The sequence below is a fragment of the Miniopterus natalensis genome, chromosome 13 (assembly GCF_054644295.1).
Source record: "Miniopterus natalensis isolate mMinNat1 chromosome 13, mMinNat1.hap1, whole genome shotgun sequence".
Classification (NCBI taxonomy): Eukaryota; Metazoa; Chordata; class Mammalia; order Chiroptera; family Miniopteridae; genus Miniopterus; species Miniopterus natalensis.
Window position 1 is genome coordinate 54048887 of NC_142093.1, and position 21256 is coordinate 54070142.

The 21256-nt window shown below is 42.7% G+C and overlaps 1 protein-coding gene across 2 annotated transcripts in view; it reads right to left on the reverse strand.

Annotated features, from left to right (window-relative positions):
- TMEM131 (transmembrane protein 131) overlaps positions 1–21256 on the reverse strand; it is a 181348-nt gene that overhangs the window by 9404 nt on the left and 150688 nt on the right. For both annotated transcript variants that reach the window (XM_087823705.1, XM_087823706.1), the window contains exons 32-40: positions 18943–19118; positions 15986–16113; positions 10849–10973; positions 10498–10647; positions 4017–4182; positions 2690–2811; positions 2488–2584; positions 1526–1623; positions 619–779 (exon numbers count right to left, since the gene is read on the reverse strand). In XM_087823705.1, the coding sequence (XP_087679831.1) occupies positions 619–779; positions 1526–1623; positions 2488–2584; positions 2690–2811; positions 4017–4182; positions 10498–10647; positions 10849–10973; positions 15986–16113; positions 18943–19118 (1223 nt within the window). The remainder of the gene's footprint in view (positions 1–618; positions 780–1525; positions 1624–2487; positions 2585–2689; positions 2812–4016; positions 4183–10497; positions 10648–10848; positions 10974–15985; positions 16114–18942; positions 19119–21256) is intronic.

Consider the following 21256-nt stretch of genomic DNA (forward strand, 5'->3'; position numbering starts at 1 on the left):
AGCCAGTCAATTTAGTTCCTCCCCCTATGTCGCTGGTGCTTTTTGAGCTGCTGCCCCTGTGCTGGAGTGTCGAGTAAATGAATCCCTGCACAGGCCCTTTAAGAGCAGTGCCTTGGTCTCTAGCAGCCCTTTTTCTCTCTTGGATGTAATCCCTGGTGGTTTTCAGACATGTTATGGGGACTCTTCTTACTGACACTGGTGTTCCAAGCTGGGTAGCCCATGTTGGGTTGGGACCCCTTGAGCCTCAGGAGAGACCTTGCCATTCTGTGCCTCCACCCCTGCTACCAGTCTGGATGTGGCTTCTTTATATCCTTAATTATAGGGCTTCTGTTCAGCCAGTCTTCAGGTGGTTCTCAATGATGGTTATTCTATAATTTAGTTAATTTTGATATGGTCATGGGACAAGGTGAGCACAGCATTTACCTACTGTGCCATCTTGACTAGAAGCCTCTTCTTCCCATAATTTCTTGACTACAGTGGCTCTGACAAATATTGATGGGTCACTTTGGCAGATGTGAAGACACAGCAAGACAGACAATAATAGTACTAACTCAACCTTTCCACACCATTATCTGTTGTTTCTGAGTGTAATGATGAGTGAGCCCTGAGTATACTCACTGTGGCAGTGTGGGTGGGGGAACTGGAACTGGCTGGCCAGGAAGGGCTGGGATCTGTCGCTGGAGTCTCCCACAGGTATGAAGGGCCACTGCTAAACTCATTCCAGCTCCTCTGTGAGGCCTGATTGCATGATCGAGATAACCCGAGTTTACTGAAAACTTCTGAAAATAAGAACACAATTTCAAGTTCATATTTTATTTTGCCATTCTCACCAAGGACAGAATGGGGCATTCACTTAGTGGCGCATATCCCACCGCTGCTCACTTGGGAGTCATCACACCTACTTCATCAGCTCCCACCATACTCCAGGGACGAATGAGGGATGTTCCCCAGGACTCGGGCACACAGCACATAATTTGAATACTTTACCCAAAACTATCACTGGATGACATAAAATGCAAATAAATATCTCCCAACTCTAACATTACAATCACAGCTAATGCAAAACTCACATGGTGGCCTCTACTTCTGTGCAGCAAGAAAACATAAGGAGCCCCAGCACAGCCAGGAATCACATTTCAGACACAGAATCCTTTTCTAAAGTTCTTAAGTAACTGCTCTGGAGCACAAATCAACCAAGACTGACATAGCATCAAGCCTGTTCCACTGCACCTCTGGGCTGAGAGGAGAGTGGGAGGGAACCCTTCCTAGAGGCCCTTGCTGGGCCTCCTAAGCATCTGTTCAAACAGCAAGAACAGATCGGCTTCCCTAAGGTCAGCCCACATATTTTACGTCTATTGGTGTCTGACATAAAACACAAAGTGCATCTTTTAAAAATGTCTACTAAACAACAATCATGTTTTCCTCTCTATCTCAGTGTGTTTCTCCACACATAAAACTAGACTTCACCTTCCTTCCTCCTTTGTCCACAAGTTTATTAGTTACAGGTCGAGAGTTAAACACTCACCACCGGTTAGGTTAAAAGAATTCCCAAAGGCGGAGAACGAATTGAGGGGTGTGAAGTCAGGGCTGCTGGGGTTGCTGACGGGACTCCACAAACCCGAGCTGAATGTTACAAGAGGAAAATGCAACACAAAATGGATAACGGTTAGTGAAACAGATCCATTAAGTATGGCTTCACAAAGGGGTCTGAGACGCTGCTTCAATAGGGGGTACTCAAGTATTAAACACAAAGACAAAGGGGAGAACTGAAAAAAACAGCATCCATTACCACAGAGGATTCCAGAGCTCCTATTCCTTATCGAAGCTGAGAGCCTGGTTCAAAGCAAGTTTTGCAGTAAAAAGAGATATATTTCTTCCTTAGGTTTACTTTTTGGAAATGAAAAACTTATTTAAAAACTATTTAAAAATCCAGGACTCATTTCCTTTTAGTGCTAAGCAGGTAAAATTGGGGTTCTGCTTACTGACAGTTATTACTTGTTGTTACTTATCTTGGAAGATATACCGAGGCATTCACTGCACGCCACCAGGCCCACTGCAGGTACTCTGGTTCGAGAAAGTGGCATGTCCAATAATTTACTATAAATTACCTAGTAGTTGCTCCAATTTCCTTCCTCTCAAATACATTTTTCTTCTTCTATGTCTAAGTATGAGATCACATCCTTTCTTACAGGAAACCATGATAACAGAGAAGGATGAGAACACATTTAAAATGGGATACAAATCTCCCTCCCTGCCGGGGTGGTACATGCCGTGTGCACCTCCTTCCCTGTGTCATGGAAGCACAGCAACTAGGCTTTCTGCTTCTACTCAACAGACAAAAGCCCTTAGAAGCCTGGACCATTTCTGACAAATGACTACTTGTAATCTAGGGGAAAAAATGCCTGAAACACATATATGGACAAAAATTGCTAACCTGACTTGAGAACCCTGTCCATCTTTCTAGCGAGTAAGAATGGTCTACCATACCTGTCTGAGCCATCGCTGTCACCAGGAGTGTGTGAAAGGCCAAGGCTGCTGGAAAAATCTGTTTTGTTTGAAGAAACTTTAGCAAAGCCATTCCCACCTGTAACAATGGACTCTGAATCAATCAAAGGCAAATTAGGCCAAAGGCAATTCCACCATGCCTGAAGCCCCGCTGTGACAGGCCTTTTGGCACCAGGCCACTCACCTGGGCTCTTGTCATAGCCGGCTGTGACGGCAGCAAAAGTGGGATTGCCATTCTTGCCAGGAAGTGAGGTTGCTTTTGTCAATTTGTTTTTGCTTCCATTTGGCTGCTTGGTTTTTGGGTCACTGCAGAAAGAAACAAAAAGAGAACTAATTCCTCATCAGCACTGCCTGCTGGAGGCCTGTAGGCGCACTTGTCTCAGGGCTGTGGCTCCTACATGACTGAGCCCATGCAGTCAGCGCCTTCACTGTGGCTGGCCCAGGGAAGCCCACAAGCCTGGCCTCATGTAAATGATCTGGGACCTACAACTGTGCAGTCAGATGGAAAATAAGGGACTTGTGGAGGGAAAGGTAAGAAAATACAATACAGGTCACTATAAAAGAGACAAGGGTCACAATATAGTGACTGGAAAGACTGTTTTAGAGAGGATATTAAAAAGGGCACCATTAGGCAGTGAGCAAGCGGTGGAATGTGAGTCCTGGCAGGTGACAACACATGACAAACCAGTTCTTAGAAAGTGTCCTCTCCTATCAAGACAGGCTAAGGAGCTCATGGTGACGAGGTCCCCAGGAAGGGTGGCTTCCCCAGACTCAGCAGATGCTGCCTCTTTCGGCAAGAGTTAAAAACTGGACAAGTGCACTGGAGTTTCTGGCTGGTGCTTCCTGGTGGGGAAAGCAGGGGTCGGTGACAGTACCTAATTTGTGCTTGCTGAGAGGATTAAATGAAGTGACAAGCTGTGTGGTGCCGAGAACAGTGCTGACACATGTTAAGAACTTGACAGGTGGTTACAACGATCACTGAGGTTACTGTTCCCCTTAGAGCCAGTCGAGCACAAGTGTGGCAGTGCCTCTAGGGAGGAGCACCAGTTGAGGTGTTCCACCTGCCTGTCAGGAGGCTGCCTTGCTGTGCGCATGTCACATACTACAGCAGACTTGTTCTAGATCCTGCCTTTTCACTGCTAACCCAACTGCCATAAGGTCAAAATAAATGTGCCACAAAGCCATTTCCTCAACCTGCAGGACACATGCAGATCTTCATTTAATGCTCAGTATGTTTGTTTACTCTTGAATTAGAGCATAATTCTATTAAGTTACATGATGCATTTCTAGTTTATGGGTGATAAAAGCCAAGGGGTAGAAGGAGGCATGGCTGGGGTTGGACACCAGGATGGTGGCAGCAAGGGAGAACTGACCCAGGTAAAGGGCGGAGCTGTCAACAGCAGATATAGGAGCAAGACAGGACAGCAGTCTGTGGCCATTTAATGGGAGTGCGCCTCAGGTTTCTGGAGCACTTACCTGTTCAGGGAACAGGAAGCGACCAGTGAACCTACCTGCTGGAGCTACTGTTAACAATGCTGCTGTAGCTGCCGCGGGATGCAAGTGGGCAAGGTGCAGCCGGGGGAGATGGAGAGGCAGGTGTTGGTGAGGTCTGGCGTTGTTTTAAGAAAATGTCTGCGTTGAGGGTTTGCAGAGAAAGTTTATAAAGACTATCGGTAGCTGGAAAGTAAAAATAAAAAGTCTCATTAATGTGATATTTTTACTCTTCAAGATCAGTTACTTTTGGTGTTCCATCTGATATTCTGCAGAACTCAAGAGCTTCTACAAAGAAAAGCAAAATTAAAACTTTTTGTGTGTTCTGTTCAAAGGCTTAGGGACAACAAGGGAAGTAGCTTCCCTCTGCATTAGGCTTCCCCGAAGCACCAGTGAGGCCCATCTCTGCTGAGTTGTGCGGGACCTCATGGATAGGTCTGCTCTTCTTCCCTTCTCCCACATCCTTCAGGGACAGGCAGGTGAAATCACTGCATGGGACCTGAGAGTCTCTGTGATTCCACACAACTGCGACAGGCGCAGGGTGTGAGGCAAACCATCCCCCAGTCAAATAACAAAAGAGGAAGGAAGGCTCCCAAAGCTCATTTTACGAGGCCAGCATTATCCTAATTCCAAAATCAGATAAAGACAGTACAAAAATAGAAAATTATAGGTCAATAGATCTGATAAAACAAAAGTCCTCAACAAAATATTAGCAAACCAAATTAAGCAATACATTAAAAAGAGCATACACCATGATCAAGTGGGATTTATTCCTGGGATGCAAAGTTGGTTCAATATCCACAAGTCAATGTGACACACCACGTAAACAAAATGAGGGATAAAGATCATATGATCCTATCAACAGATGCTCACAAAGCATTTGATAATACCCAACATCAATTCACGATAAAAATTCTCAGCAAAGTGAGGATAGAAAGAACACTCCTCAACATAATAAAGGCCATTAATGACAAACTCACAGCCAACATACTCAATGGTGAAAAGCTGGAAGCTTTTTCTTTAGATCAGGAGCAAGACCAGGATGTCCACTTTTTACCGATTATATTCAACATAGTATGGGAAGTCCTAGCCAGAGCAATCAGGCAAGAGAAAGAAATAAAAGGCATCGAAATTGGAAAGAAAGAAATAAAACAGTCATCATTTGCAGATGACATGATACTATACATAGAAAACCAAAAAAAACTATTAGAACTAATAAATGAACTCAGTCAAGTAGCAGGATACAAAATTAACATTCAGATTTTGGTTGTGTTTTTCTATATCAATAGTGAACTATCAGAAAGAGAAATTAGAGCCCGGCCGGGCATGGCTCAGCAGTTGAGCGTTGACCTAGGATCCAGGCGATTGGGGTTTGATTCCCGGTCAGGGAATGTGCCCGGGTTGCGGGCTGGATCAATGACTCATCATTGATGTTTCTTTCCCTCTCTCCCTCTCTCCCCCCCTCCCCTTTCCTCTCTCTGAAATCAATAAAGATATATTAAAAAAAAAAAAGAACCTCACAAAAAATTTAAAAAAAAGAAAAAAAAAAAACAAAGAGAAATTAAAAAACAATCCCACTTACAAATACATCAAAAAGAATAAAATATCAAGAAATAAATTTAACTGAGGAGGTAAAATACCTATACTCTGAAAACTATAAGAAAGAAATTAAAAAGATACAAATAAATGGAAGGCTACACCATGCTCATAGAAAGAATTAACATCATTAAAATGTCTATACTATGCAAAGCAATCTAAAGATTCAATGCAATCCCTATCAAAACAGCAGTGGTGCCCAGCCTGGTATAGCTCAGCGGTTTAGCATCCACCTAGGATCCAAGAGATCACGGTTCGATTCCTGATCAGGGCACATGCCCAGGCTGTGGGCTTGATCCCCAGTGAGGGGCGTGCAGGAGGCAGCCGATCAATAACAACTCTTTCAGCATTGATGTTTCAACTCTCTCTTTCCCTCTCCCTTCCTCTCTCTGAAATCAATAAAGATATATTAAAAACAAGACAAAACAAAAAAAAAACAGAGGCATTTTTCACAGAACTAGAACAAGCAATCTAAAAATTTATATGGAACCACAACAGACTATGAATAACTAAAGCAATCTTGAGAAAAAACAAACTTGAAGGAACCATACTACGTGATATCAAACTACACTACAAGGCCATCATAATCAAAACAGTATGGTGCTGGCATAAAAACAGACACACAGATCAATGGAACAATGGTCAATTGTTGATAAATGGTCAATTTATGATAAAGGAGACAAGAATATACAATAGGTAAACACAGTCTCTTCAATAAGTGGTATTGGGGAAACTGGAGAGATACATGAAAAAAAATGAAACTAAACCACTTTCTTACACCATATACAAGAATGAAACCAAAATGGATTACAGCCTTAATGTAAGACCCAAAACCATAGAACTTCTAGATGAAAAATGTAGGCAGTAAACTGTAACATCATTCATAGTAATATTTTTTTGGATATATCTCCTTGGGCAAGGGAAACAAGAAAATATCAACAAATGGGACTACATCAAACTAAAAAGTTTCTACACAATGAAGGAAACCAACAAAAAGAAAAGACAACCTACTGAATGGGAAAAGGTATCTGCCAATGATACATCTGGTAAGAGTTAATACTCAAAATATATAAGGAACTCGCACAACTTAACACCAGAAAACAATTGGATTAAAAAAGGGGCAAAGGACCTGAATAGACACTTCTCCAAAAAGGACACACAGATGGCCAAAGACATATGAAAAGATGCTCAACATCACTAATCATCGGGCAAATGCAAATTAAAAGCACAATGAGATATCACCTCACATATACCAGACTGGCTACCATCAATAAATCAACAAACAAGTGTTGGCAAGTATGTGGAGAAAAGGGAACCCTTGTGTACTGCTGGTGGGAATGCAAGTTTGTGCAGCCACTATGGAAAACAGTATGGAGGTTCCTAAAAAAATTAGAACTAGAACTGCCATATGACCCAGGAATTCTACTTCTGAATATTTATCCTAAGAAACCCCAAACACAAATTTGAAAAGATATATACACCCCTATGTTCATGGCAGCGTTATTTACAACAGCCAAGATATGGAAGCAACTAAGTGTCCACTGACAGACAAATGGATAAAGATGCAGTACATACATACAATGGAGTTTTCGTCATAAAAAAATGGAATCTTGCCATTTGTGACAACATGGATGGACCTAGAGGGCATTACGCTAAGTGAAATAAGCCAGAGAAAGACAAATACTATATGATTTTACATAAATGTGGAATCCCAAAAACAAAATAAATGAACAAACAAACCAAACTGATAATACAGAGAACAAATTGATGGTTGCCAGATGGGAGGGGCTTTGGGGAACGGGTGAAAAAGGTGAAGGGATTAAGATGTACAAATCAGCAGTTATAAATATACTTTACACGGGGATGTAAAGTACAATATAGGGAATACAGTCAATAATATTGTAATAACATGTATGGTATTAGAGGAGTATTAGACTTATTTGGGTGATCACTTAAGTTATAAAAATGTCTAATCACTTTGTTATACACCTGAAACTAATATAATACTGTATGTCAACTATAATTGAAAAATAAAAACATTGTAAAAAGTTGTTTTTAAAATAAAAAAGAAAGATGTCACACTGCATCTACCAAGTGTACTTTGGTGCCAGTCCAGTGATTGTGATACAAAAAAGTATAAGGAAAGAGCTCTGGTCTCTGAATTCAGTCTCCATGGGCTCCCAGTCTTTGAGGCTGCCCACTGACCTACAGTTATTATAGCACAGCTGTAGAGCCCCACTGCCCTCGTTTCTTATCTTTGTCCAAACAGCTACGTTCAGCTTGACCCTTTTCCCTTTTGCCCTCCTGGCTTGGCCTTTTGTGCCCCATGCAAGGCCTGTGTACAGTGAGGACAGTCTGTTCCTCCTCATTTCCAGACTGAGGCCTGCTCTCATGGTGGGTCTACTTCCATGTAATTCTCTTATATTTGATGCTTCTCCATAGATCCCTAGGGCTCAGGGCCTAGATACAGGTTACATATTCCTTGGCTGTGTCAAAGCCCCATTATGGCACCACCAAGCAAAGCACCCTTCTCTCTGAAGCCCAAGCTATCTGTTGGCCAGCTTCAGTGCCATCTTGCGCCTGCCCCAGAGTTCTCCCTGACCCTCCTTACTGGTGCTGGCACCTTATTCACTGTCCTTATGTCCACCCCACCCACTCGCACCTTGACCACATGGCTAATCCCTCTCTCCTGTGCTGTTTGTTGACCTGATGCCCACACTCAGGGTCCATCTCAAACACCATCTCCTGTATAAGCCCTGCTCAAATCTCCACACCCTCCTTCCCTCTTTGGAAGCCCTCACAGCACGGTGTGCCTAGGTGATATCACATCTTTGTTGCAGGGTCACTCATTATTTGTACAATTGTCCTGGCCCTTGCCTAGCCACCTCTTATGACATTTTCTGACCTCCTCCAATACCATCGGAAGTGACCTGTCCCCTGGTGAACTGCCCACACCTGTACCCCTCACCTGAACTCCAAGTTCTTAGCCTTCATCCAAACTACTGAGGCTTCAGTCACCCACTCTTCATTTACATCCCCCTTCACCTTAAACAATCTTGTTGCTCAACCTTGATTTTACCTTTAGTGCAAACAAGTCAAATTTGAGTTTAACACTGTGGTGAGTGTAGCCAAGTCAGTCTTAAGACTGGCCCTTTCTTCATCCTAAATCCTGCCATCGGGCCCCTCCCTGTGCTTGTCTCTGTTGTCTTCTATTTTAGGGGAGGACCTCTACCTCATTTTAGCAGACTGTACAGCTGTCATGAATGACTGCAGGCAAAATCTGAGAACAAGGTAAAAAAGCTAGTGAGGAAAATAATGAAACCTTCAGAATAGGTTGTTTATGTAAAAGATGTGGGTAAAGTTGAGAGTAAACTGAATTTTTAGAAAATAATACACTGTAACTCTATGAGGAACAAGACAGGTAAAGAAATGTGGAGTTGCCCTGGCCTGTGTGGCTAAGTTGGTTGGGGGTCATCCCATGCACTGAAAGGTTGCTGGTTCGATTCCTGGGATAGGGGTGCAGGAGGCAGCTGATTGATGCCTTGCTCTCACATTGATGTTTCTCTCCCCTCTCCCTTCCTCTAGCGCTTACTCAAAAAAAAAAAAAAAAGAAAAAAAAAAATCAATAAAAATGTCTTATGTTTGTAAAAATATATTTAAAAAAAAGAAAAAAAAAAAAGAAATGTGGAGTTAATGCTCTCATAAAGAAGCAGTTTTTTGGAATGACTGCCCAATCCAAACAGGTCTTCCCATTTTGGACACCAGCTTCTGGGAAACAAAGACCTGATGTGAATCATCTGCTATTTCTCTGGTATATATACTCTTATTACAGCAGATAGTTATTAACAAAGAAAGGGAACAAATGGAATCAGACATGAAGCCTGATTAACTAAGAAGCTGCAGCTTCACAGACTCCCCAGGCGACAGCAGCATCCTCCACCAAAGGGACTTAATCCCAAGCAGGCAGGTAAGACTAGCTTTCCAACCTCCTTAGGAACAATCAGCCATTACTGGTGGGGAGGCAGAACCAGTAAGGGGGAGATTCCTTCAGAGGCATGCACAGTAGCCTGATGAAGCAAAGCTATGAGACATGTGCAGTAAAAGCCAAAATAACCACAATAAAGGGAATCTAGCCTGGGAAAATCTGGGAAAAGGAGAGGATATGATTAAAGGCATGAAACCCCAGAAGATCCAGGAAAGGGACTGGATAGGGGGAGGGCCCAGCACAACCCTGGAAAAACCTAGAAACAGGTTGGACAGTTTTGAAAGACAGCCTGCTTATTCCCTAAACCAAGAAAATAAATGGAGGATTAGGAAGGACCTCAGTGCAATTGCTGCTAGAGTCTGCCTACCCTTTACATTCCCGAGGGTGTATTATTCCTTTTCACCCCAATAAATCTTGCCACCACACTTGAACTTCTGTGCGCATGCCCCCTCAAATTCTTTTCTTGAAAATCGGTTGCCACAAGAACCCATTTTTTCTGGCAACACTCTCACCATGGTCAATTAAACTACAACAGTATAACTGGCAGACTATTTAATAATGGGCTTTTGCTGGCTGGTAGAAGCCGTCTTCAGCAAACCAGACACTGGATCTCCTTTTAAAGCACTATGTTCTGCCCAGGCCGGGTGGCTCAGTTGGTTGGAGCATCGTCCTGTGCACCAAAAGGCTGCGTGATTCCCGGTCAGGGCACATACCTAGGTTGCGGGTTTGATCCCTGGTCAGTGCATGTACATGAGGCAACTGATCGATGTTTTTCTCTCCCTTCCTCTCCCTCTAAAATCAATAAAAACATATCCTTGGGTGAGAATTAAAAGAAACCAACCAAAAAAATAACCCAAACAAAGCAATATGTTTCTGCTGAGTTGTCAAGCCCAGAGTGATTCTAATGTTCCCATACTTACAGCTGCCGGGTTTGTGAATTGGCACGGAATCCCACTCTGGTGGTGGAGAGTCTTTTTCACCCTCTGAGCTACTGGTGTTGCCTAGTTCTTGACTATTTGGGAGGAATTTCGCTAGGGCAGATGGCCTGTTATCCACTAACTTATTTGTACCTGCGCAGAAAAAAGTAAGTTGTTAATGGAAGCTAGCTCCTTTCTTTCAGGTCTACTTTAATGACTCTTCTAATGAGCGTGAAAACACAACCTTAGCCTTTCACATGACTAGTAACTACTAACTGATCACTGATAATTCACAACTAACAACTATTAATATAACTAACCATAGAAGTATCTGTATGACCAACAGGCAAATACCTTTTGTTTTCTGAGAATTCCGTGATTTGGAGCTGCTTGTCAATGCAGTTGGAAGAGGGATCTTGGTTGGGAGGTTCCTCCGTTGTTTACTTTCCAGTGGGGGAGGGTACGACAGCTCTAAGCAACTGAAAGACAAGCGAGGAGGAAAAATTCAAGTTTGTCCCTTTGTTGTGGAGCAGAGCAATCACTGACTACTCTACACTTTCAATGCATGTTTTCTGAACCTGGAGTCCTGAGGCATTACTTGCCCCCATTCTGACACTGAGGTTGCCCTGGAGACAGCTTAGCACTTGGACACCTCCTTTGCAATCTGAGTGCTGACAATGAATGGTTAGAGCACCTGCCTCAGGTAATGTGCATAAAGCCATCGGGTGCCATTTATGGGGATGCCGAGTCTCTCCCTGCAACTATAGTACTAGTGGGGTTCCTGAATATGGAGATTACAAGGTTCTGCTATTCAGAAGTTGAAGATGTTTGTATCACAGAAACTATGGAATGAACCAGGCTGAGTTCCTGGGCTATCTATAAAACTCCAGAGCCTACTGCTGAGTAACAGGACTGCGGTATTTGCCTAGGGAGAGTAGGGAGAGATGCATTTTCTTCTTTATTATTGAATTCAGGGTTAACACTAGGCAAGCATTTAAATACTATTTTTACTGATTTATTTAGAGTATATATGCTTTCTAAAAGGTTTAGTAGTAAGCTTAACATCATAAGCAACTCTAACTAGGATAATTAATCATCTCTGAACTTCCTGTCAGCCAAGGTGAAATGGGAGACATAATGGGCTATTTTAAGTTTCCATAGCCTGACAAAAAAACCACTGAAGTCTGATGGGCGAGAAGCAATCTCAGGGAGAAATGGACTGGGTAGATGGTCCATATAGACCAGCATGTGAGCAACGGGACTACATGGGCCACAGAGGCAGTCTTCACAAAGTGCTTCTGTAATGCCCAAGATTAAGTTGCACGAGTTAAGCACTCGCTTCGGCAGCACATATACTAAGTTGCACGAGCTAAGCCAACCTGGTCCAGGAAGGGCATTTTACAGTGAAGGCTGGCCACTGCTCGTAGGGCCCAGTGGCCCCTTATGAGAATTTTCCCAAGCATCACTAGTGACCCCCACCATGCTCCTGCTGATGGCCGGAAAGCTGTTGGTTCAAGGCTGGGCTCATAGCTTGCTTTTCATGGAAAATCTGACCTGGATACTCTACAATGGATGTGTCTCTGGCATTGTCCGCCTTAGTGTACTTCCTGTCCCCAACCCCTCAAGGTGTGTGACACCACTCGGGACTCTGCGGGCCCCTCCTTTAGGATCTTTATGCACCACATGGTCTTCCTTCCACTGTCACCTGAGTCTCCTCCCGTAAGGCAGCTGATCTGCACCAGATTTCAGAGGTCAAAATGATTTAAACTTTCCAGATCCAATGGCACACTCAGTCCACCCCTCCCCCGAAAGCAAGCAGACTATAGAATACAGTATGATCTCATAAATAAATAGCTTTAACAAAAGCTATTTACAAACATAAGGTACTAGGTCAAAGGTCATTTTATTTTCTTTTCTCTATTTTTCACAAATTTTCTATCATAAATAGGTATTATAGTTGGAATTAGTAAAATGGCTAAGCAAAAATCCAAAGGATGTCAGTTAACCCAAAAAGAATTAGGAACGATAACAAACTGGCTTGAAAAAATCCCCCATTTATGGGAAAGACTATTAATGCTACAGTTTTATAAATTTTCTATCCTTCTTCCACTTCTGACAGGGCTGTTTAAAAACTCCATCCTTTAAGAAACCAAAAGTTCCCATGACAGACACCCACCCAGTCCTCTGGTGGTGGTGGCAGGGGTGGGTAGGTGCACAGTGAATTATTTTTAGGTAAGTGGTTTACAAATGTGGGGGGCGAGGGCTGTCCACTTATACAAAGCTTAACTCTGTGCCACTGTAAAATTAATTGGTTTTAAGAAAAAAGGTGCAAGACAACTACTTTCTTTTTGCTGAATCATACTTTCCTAAATTAAGCCAAATGATCTTCTATTAAGAAACCTTTGTAAGGCTTCTGAATAAATGGGTAAGACCCAACTTAATTTAAGGGACTCTTTCTAAAAGGGAAAACCAGAAAGGCACTTCAGATGCCAGGATTTCCACTCACGTAATACACGGTAATCCCCATGCAGGGAGGAAAGGGGCCAAGGGCAAGGTTAGGGCTTCCCTGTGCTGACAGGTCTGGAGGCTGGTATGTGGAATGTGGCGCCTTGGCCCTGTGCTGGGTGTGCTACCTGAGCAGATTATGAATACAATTATTCTAGTAAACACTGTGCTAAGTTTAGATTATTATATTTGTTTCATAAATGTAAAATACTGATAAACAATTAGAATACAAAAGGATCAACAGATAGCTGGTGTCCTAAATCAGGTTTCCCTGGGCCTTTCCTGGTTCTCTAAAAGTCTGAATTCTTACTCCTTGGCACCCCTGACCTGCAACACAGTCTTCTGGAGGACCACAGGCCCACTTCTACAGTGCTGAAGCTGAAAGACTAGACAGAGCTCTGCCACTGCAACCCAATGCTCCACACTCCTTGATTTTTGTGAAGTCAACTCCTGGGGTCTGGTAGTAGGGGCAGCACCAGCAGAGACTGAGATATCCCTCTGGCTTTATCACTACTTATTAAGAGGAAAGCAAATGCTTCAACATTTAAGGATTTGGGTCTTCTGGCCTAGAGATGATATAACATGATATTCCTATAATACTGATAATATTTAAAAACTAATTTTTGATAAAGCAAATGTGAGCTAAAACTACAGGTTTAATTAATATTAGAAGATCAGTTTTTTGGCTAATATAGAAAATAAAAAATTTATTCCCTATCAGATAAAGCTTCCAAAGAAAGTGATAGTATATGCCTTTTAATGATATCTCATTTTAAAATTGTGAATACAGGGTGGGGCAAAAGTAGGTTTACAGCTGTATGTGAAACAAGACTTTATTCTTGTATTATTTACTCATTATTATATTATTTTCCACATGAACAACCGTAAACCTCCTTTGCCCCACCCTGTATATTTCCTTCAGATATGTGGAATCACATAGTAACACACTGAAAGCACTTCCTGTTAGGCAACAAACATTGCAGGTATCACTAATGCCAGGACCAGCAGTGATTGTACCTGAATGACAATGCGAGGCATATACTACCTTAATTCAGTGTAGACAGGGAATGGCTCTGTTCAGAGAGGAGACACTGCTGGTTATTAAAAAAAAAAAAAGTCTCTATTTAACTCAATATTTGACTGATGTACTAATGAATTCTGACTCCCAATACTTTAAAAATTTTTATTTTTATTCTCATCTGAGGATGTTGATTTTAGAGAGAGAGGAATGGAGGGAGGGAGGGAAACACTGACCGGTGTTTTCCATATGTGCCCTGACCACAAATTGGACCTGCAACCTTTTGATATACAGGATGACGTCTAACCAACTGGGCCACCCTGCCAGGGCAATACTTTTATTTTTATCCAGAATTCAGAAAAACACAAAACAAGATCTATGAGTAAAGAGATTAGAAGACTAAGGTTGCATATGGATTTTTCCAGTTACAAAGACAACTTAAAAAATTTAGAGTGCACTGCTTAAACTGCCTTTTTGGTAACGATTTCTCTCTCAGCTACGCATCAAAGGAACGTGAGCTGTCACTGTTACTGGCCCTTGAACAGGTGATACAGAGATGGCCACTGTAGCTTGTGGTTCGCCAGAGAACCCAAAACCCTGGCGAGGCTGGCGGCACTCCAGTGAAGTCTCATACAAACTTTTCAAAACCAAATCTACTAATAGTCAACTTACTTCATTAAAAAAAAGAAAAAAAGAAAACACAACAGAAGTTAGGGGAAGAGGGATGAGGGTAAGATTAATGTGTACTGTTTTAAACTATTATGTCTCAGGCACGGAACTCAGGCATCCAGACTAAGAAACTTCCTAGCTCTAGCCCAGCACTATTCTTGTCCCGGGATGCCAGAATATCAGCACCAATTAGAGCCTCAGGGTGTTTTCTCTCAGGGGAGATCCAAGTGTGTCAACCATGGCTACATGTGACATTTCTTCTAAGTGGATCAGACTATTCTCAACAAATTATGTGATCAGGTCACTCAAACAAGCAATTTGCACAAAAGAGTAAATTTTAGACACTCCATTACTATCACTGCCACATGCCGTGTTATTTCTAAATTCAGGGACAAGGTGAAATTTCTCTGCAGTAATCACTAATTTCTTATAAGCTTTCAGTTCTATAGAACAGACTGCTCGCCTGAGTAAAGCTGTGTAATCTAGGGAGAAAGTGTAGGTTTTTGCAAATCTCAAGTATTAGTCCCAGAATTCTAAGGCCAAGTTTTAATAACAAACTAAAACTATTGCTTTATTACTTTATACCTAATTCCTTCAATGTCCACTTACCACACAAAAAGGCAAATATCAGCTTTCATGCTGATGGCTATTTCATATGGTGGATGAACTAGGAAAGGCATTATTAACGTTAAAACTAGAATCCATTTACTAGGTAGATCCAAGGTTTAATGAAAGTATGAATAACCCAGTATTTTAACTTGTTCACTTACTTGGGAAAACATTCTGTAGCAAGCCTTCCTGGGGTGGGGGCCCAGAATCCTGTCCCACAGGGCCCAGGATGGAGTTATTTCAAGGTAAACTTGTCTGGCAGGTAACATCTGCCCTGATTATCTAAGCACAGACTCTTCCAAGTTTCACCACACAGATTTCTAGATCCTACTGCAGCTCTGAGGTAGAGAGCAGGCTCAGAGCTCAAAGTTATGCTCACATCTGTAACTAAACCATTGAGGTGATCTTTGTGCAGAAGTGCAATGGCTCCCTGCCTGGGAAAGAATTACCAACCTAAAATTTCACAACAAGCCATTACCTCTGCCGTTTATGTTTCTGACATAGAAGCATGTGGCCATCCCTAATGGGTAAACATCAGGCATCAGAAAAAGCCAAGAGGAACATGATGCAGTGTAAGGCCTCCCCCTCCTGCCCCACTCAGGACCAACCAAGCAAGCAAACACATTACCTACTCTTTACCAGTAACTTCTTTATATACCTTATTTCTCTGCACTCATTTCTTTTTCTCACCTGGGTTTCACATCTGTTGGGATTTCCTTTTTAACATTCAAAAGTTTTTTGCTTTTTTGCTTCACTTGAGACATTTCATTTTCATGTTTTTCGGGCATGGCTTGTTTTCCCTTTTGCTTTTCTGTATCCTGTAAAAAATGTACATTTAATTGCTGAGGATAAATAAAAACAACTGATATAGTCGTATTTAGAGACACAAAACCGAAGCAGTAGTAGATCTATACATCTTAGGTATAAAAACAATAAACTCCTTTCTTCAAACCTACCTTTTTACATTGTGGTTCTGTTGGTGTTTCAGCCTTTGATCTATTATAATTGTATTTTGGTGAGTCTGAGTTATAGTGTCATTTTAATTTATACCCATATCCTGACAGGGGTGGGTGGTGGCACTGGCAGCAGCTTCCTATTTTTCAGACCTTGCCTTTATTTATAAAAGTTCAGCTGGGACTACAATATAAACACTCTGGCAATGTGCTCAATGCTGAGCCCAAGGACAATCCAAGCCAAGAACACAAGTATTCACACCCATTCACTGAGTGTTCACAGTGGCGCTGTGACTGTCCATAGAATCATGAGTTAATGCCAATAACTACTCCATCAACGGGAGGGATCACTCATTCACTTACTCAACATTTACTGGTCACCCAGGTGGTGCCAGGCAAGGGCTTACTGAGAGAGCCCTGGCCCCTCCCCTGAAGGCTGTGAGGTCCAGCAGGAGGGAGATACATATGACAGTGAAAAGTCAATCAACTTGTGCCTTCATATGGACATGCTCACTGAGGACTTAGCAAAGAAGAGCTAACTGGCCTGGCTCGAGTTGGAGCCTGGACTGAAAAGGCCACACACACGCTTTTTAATAGTAACTTGACACTGTGGCAGTGTCCAAGCACCGATCAGTGATCTTGTCTCCTGGACATGGCATGTGTCTGCTCGCATGCTGCTGAATTTGCTTGGGGAGTGGCACATGCACTGGGTGCATACCACTCATGTTCGTAGGACCACATAGAGGGGTGGGCAAAAGTAGGTATACAGTTATAACATTTTTTTAAGTTAATAAAGCTATTGTAATAATCATAACCTGTATATATTTTTCCATACAAACGGTAAACCTAGTTTTGCCCACCCCTGTATATGATAGATGCAAAAAATTTTAAAAACCTGGTTCATCATCAAAAAAGATAGTTTGAGATGCACTGAGGCTAACAAGGGGACAGACAGGGGAAGGGTATGCAGCAAAAGGGAACAGCTGCAGGTGTGGGGAGTTACAAGCACATGGTGAATTAGAGTCAACCCAACAGGGTCCAGCTTCACAGTGTGCGTTTATTAAGGAAGCCTGGGTATTAACAAATCACACCAACTCAATCTATTAACTGTCAAGAGTAAATAACCAGAGAAAGGGCCAGAATGCCCTCCTGCCCATACACCTTTTCAGACTCCTAAGTTCTTCAAGAAGCATTTCCTGAGCACCCGACTCATCAAGAACTTTGGAGACTGTGAGCTCTTTGAGGACAAGAACCTTTGTCCACTGTTGTTTCCCAAGCTCCCAGCACAACACTTGGCTCTTAGGCACTCAGTACAGACTTGTTCAATAAATGGGTGGAATAGGGTTGGAATCGACAGGTGAGTATGTACTCTAGTGGGGAAGAAATTATATAGACCCGGCAAATAGGCCATTCACAAGGAAGAGCAAGCACATGAACACTCCGAAGAGTGCTGAGCGGGGCATACAACCCGAACACTGGGGAGAAGGGTAACAGGCATGGAGGCCGCGGGTTTCTGATCCTTGTCTGTAAGGATGCAAATGACAGGTGAGGAGGAGGAGAAGCTGGAGGAAAGGAACCACAGAGAGGTAAGAACCATGCCAGTGAGCACAGAGAGGATGCCAGCAGTAGGGGTAGCTGGAGGGGTCACCGAGGAGTAGTTAAGAAAAAAGCTGGAAAGGTGGAAAAGTTGTGAATGTGTGTGCTGAAATGCCTTCCACGTGCTTATTCCTGTCACTGAAACTGCTGGGATTCCCCTCTACAACCTGAGTCATATGTTAGAAGGATATAAAGTATAGAACTCCAGTAGTAGGTGTCAACTGTACTGAGGTGAACAAAGCACCATGCCAATGTGAAGGATGCCAAGGGGAAGGCAGGTGACAAGCAAAATAGTTACATAAAAATTTTACTTTAAAAATTAATACATGCAGATGACACTACTGGATATCTTAAATGATTCCTTAGGCCACTAGGTTAAAACTGAAAAAACCTTCTGGTCTACAATATTAAAGGCTATATTAGCATCATTTTAATTTTGAAATATAGTTATTTAAAAAAAAAAGCCAAAATAGAATTCTGCTTTTCCTTTCCTGTATACAGGTTATATCTCAGACTCTTAGACACATCACAACAGGCACACAACTCTCTGTTACGTAACGCCCATTGTATCAGGCACTTAGCAATGCTACGCCTGATGCTACTGACCACGCTGAGAGCTGAGGACTGAGGACACAGGCAGCTTTCCTGATGTGCTGATGTGTGCGGGGCCCGTCCCCAGTTCTGGGTGACTGTTACTTGTGTGGGTAGTGAGCTGCTCCTGAAGCCCACTGTGCCAGGGCAGACCTTACAGGCAAAGTCCCGTCTAATTAAAGTAGTACAATTCCTTCTCATTCTCTTCTGATACTTAAAATCTGAAACAAATCTCATGAGCCAGAGTAGTTACTATTCCACATAGCCGCTAACTTTTAAGCAGTTTCCAATTTCTAACTATTTTGCTTTGTTAACATGCTTCTGCATATTCTTCCCTGGGGGAAACGAAGACATCTGTCTCCAGAACTTGACTGCTTTCTGCTTAGACATGCCTGTGAACACTGAGTGCTAATCCTCAGAGAGTGTGCTCACGTTAAATAGAAAACATTCGTCGTGCACTGAGAGCCCCCCAGAAGAGACAGTGCCCGCCGCGCGGCCCTGTCCTACCTCCTTCAGGAGAGGCTCTGTGTCGGGGTTGGAGGTCTCTGTGGTGGTGGAGGAGCTGTCGTCGTCAGCCAGGGAGTCCTTCAGCTCGTCTTCCTGGGGCCTTCCCTTTCCCTTCTTCTCCTTTTCCTCTTGCTTCTTAGGTGCTTTAACCTTGCGCTGAAGAGGTTTTCCTTTCCCTGGGGATGTGAATCAAAGTAAAATGTCAAACTCTTCATTTTTAAACAGCTTAGACAACACAGCCGCTACAACTTTTTTTGAAGAGACTGGACTTTTTCTGATTAATAAAGTTTTTCTCTTAACTTCATTCCTTAGAGAATTATTTAATTATTCCTAATTAAAGCTTTCCAAATCATGTGTACCTCGGTTGTGGAATGTGCTGACAAACATTTCGGGTTACAAAACGCCATAAACCCGGAAGGAAATGCTTCGGTTTTCGAACACGTCCCGGAAGTCGAACATGCCCCATAGCTTCCGCTGAGGGGAAGATCCTGAGGCCTACCTGTTGGCTGTTGATTCCTTGGTTTTTGAACGTTTCAGAACTCGGTCTCCCGGAATGAATTACATTAGAAAACCAAGGTACCACTGTATTTTAAAAATCAACCTTGAGGCAAAATTTTTGGACAATAAGATGGACCCATTTTAAGTGTACAGTAGACTGTTAAAATACTTTTTTATATCACAGAGGGTGACATAGCTTTGAAAAGTCACAAAGTGAAAACCAGAGATCCTTTCAAATCTATTTGGCGATGAAAGTCTGACAGTGACACGGTGAGCAGCCCATGTGTGTTACTTGAGTGGTGCTAAGAGTCATGCTTGCTGGGTCCAAATCCTGGCTCTTCCCTGCCCAGCTGCGCAAACTTGACCTCTCTCATCTGAAAGCTGGGGGAGGCAAGCCCTCCTGGGGTTGTAATCAAGAATTACAAGAAGCCACTAGGACAGTGCCTGGCGCACAAATACCTCATGATGTTATACATGGAGAGACGGCACAACATACCTACAGAAAGCCCATTATTTTAAAATGGTGGGCAGGTGGGCAGGCGGGCTGGGCAAAGCTACAGAAGCCACAGGTTAACCCATTCTGTACACATCATTGTTAAATACTCACTTTCCACAATGGTGACTTAATACAGTGTATTTAAACCTTTTATGGCCACTGTTAACAGGCACCTGAGACTCACACTTGGCATCTAGAACAGATTGGCAAACTATGGCCCACCAGCCAAATCTGACCTGTGGCTAGATCTGTAGGACTTGTGAGCAGAGAATAATTTTTATATTTTTAAGTGGTTAAAAACAAATCAAAGAACATGTGACAAGGATAGTCTGTGGCACATCTAGTCTCAAATATGTACCTTCTGGCCCTTTACAGAAAAGTTGGCTGAGCCTAATCTAGAAAAGCTCTGGCTGGTTTTCAGGAATGTCATTTCGTCATTTACTTTCACACTGACTCTGCAGGTGCTGGATTGAAACCATTAACTGCGATATTAAGTCTCGAAAATTGAGGAGTCTTTGTTTTAGCAAAAGAGTGGCCAGTTGCTTTAACTATAACAGTCTTTGGCCCACCCTGAACAGCCAGAACTCCTCTCTGCCAGGGAGAGGGAAGGAGATTGTCTTGCTCTAGCCCCACGAGCCCCAGGATTTCTGATTCTGTCAGTTCAATAGTTGATGTTGAGAGTCCTTCAGTCTTTCCTTTCCCACATGACCATGGTCAACCCCTGCTACAATGAGCGTCCCACTTGCTGTTATACAATTTTATCATTGGTTCACTGGGAGAGAGGCACTATCTGTAGAAATAATCTATATTTACAATAACCCGAAACCTCCTTAATAAGTAGGAAAGGGCTGAAAGTGACTTTTCTTACTGCACTCAAATCCTGAAGCCAGGGATACACAAAGGAGGAAAAGAAATACTTAATAAACCTCTAGTTAAGTTGACAACTTGGGCACAAACTTATTTCATGAAAGAGTAGTTTACATATTTTAGCTACAAATCCTCATTTTTCTTAATCTGCTGCACTTCACCTTCTGCCCTGGTACCTTAATGAATGCTATTCTGAAAGGTGAGCAATGACCCCTTAACTGTCAATGCAATGACCTCTAGCACCCCTCATTCTACAGGCCCCTCTGTTCTATGGATGCTGTGGAATGTCCCCTCCCCACCCTCTGCCCTGCATCACCCCCCCTCTTCTGGCACAGTGACACTGCCAACATTTTTACTACTTCATTGGTGCTGGTGTTCCCTAGAGATCAGCCCTTGAAACTTCTCTTTTCCCTTTATAACCACCCTGGGGGCTCTTTAATAAAACTGAATAAC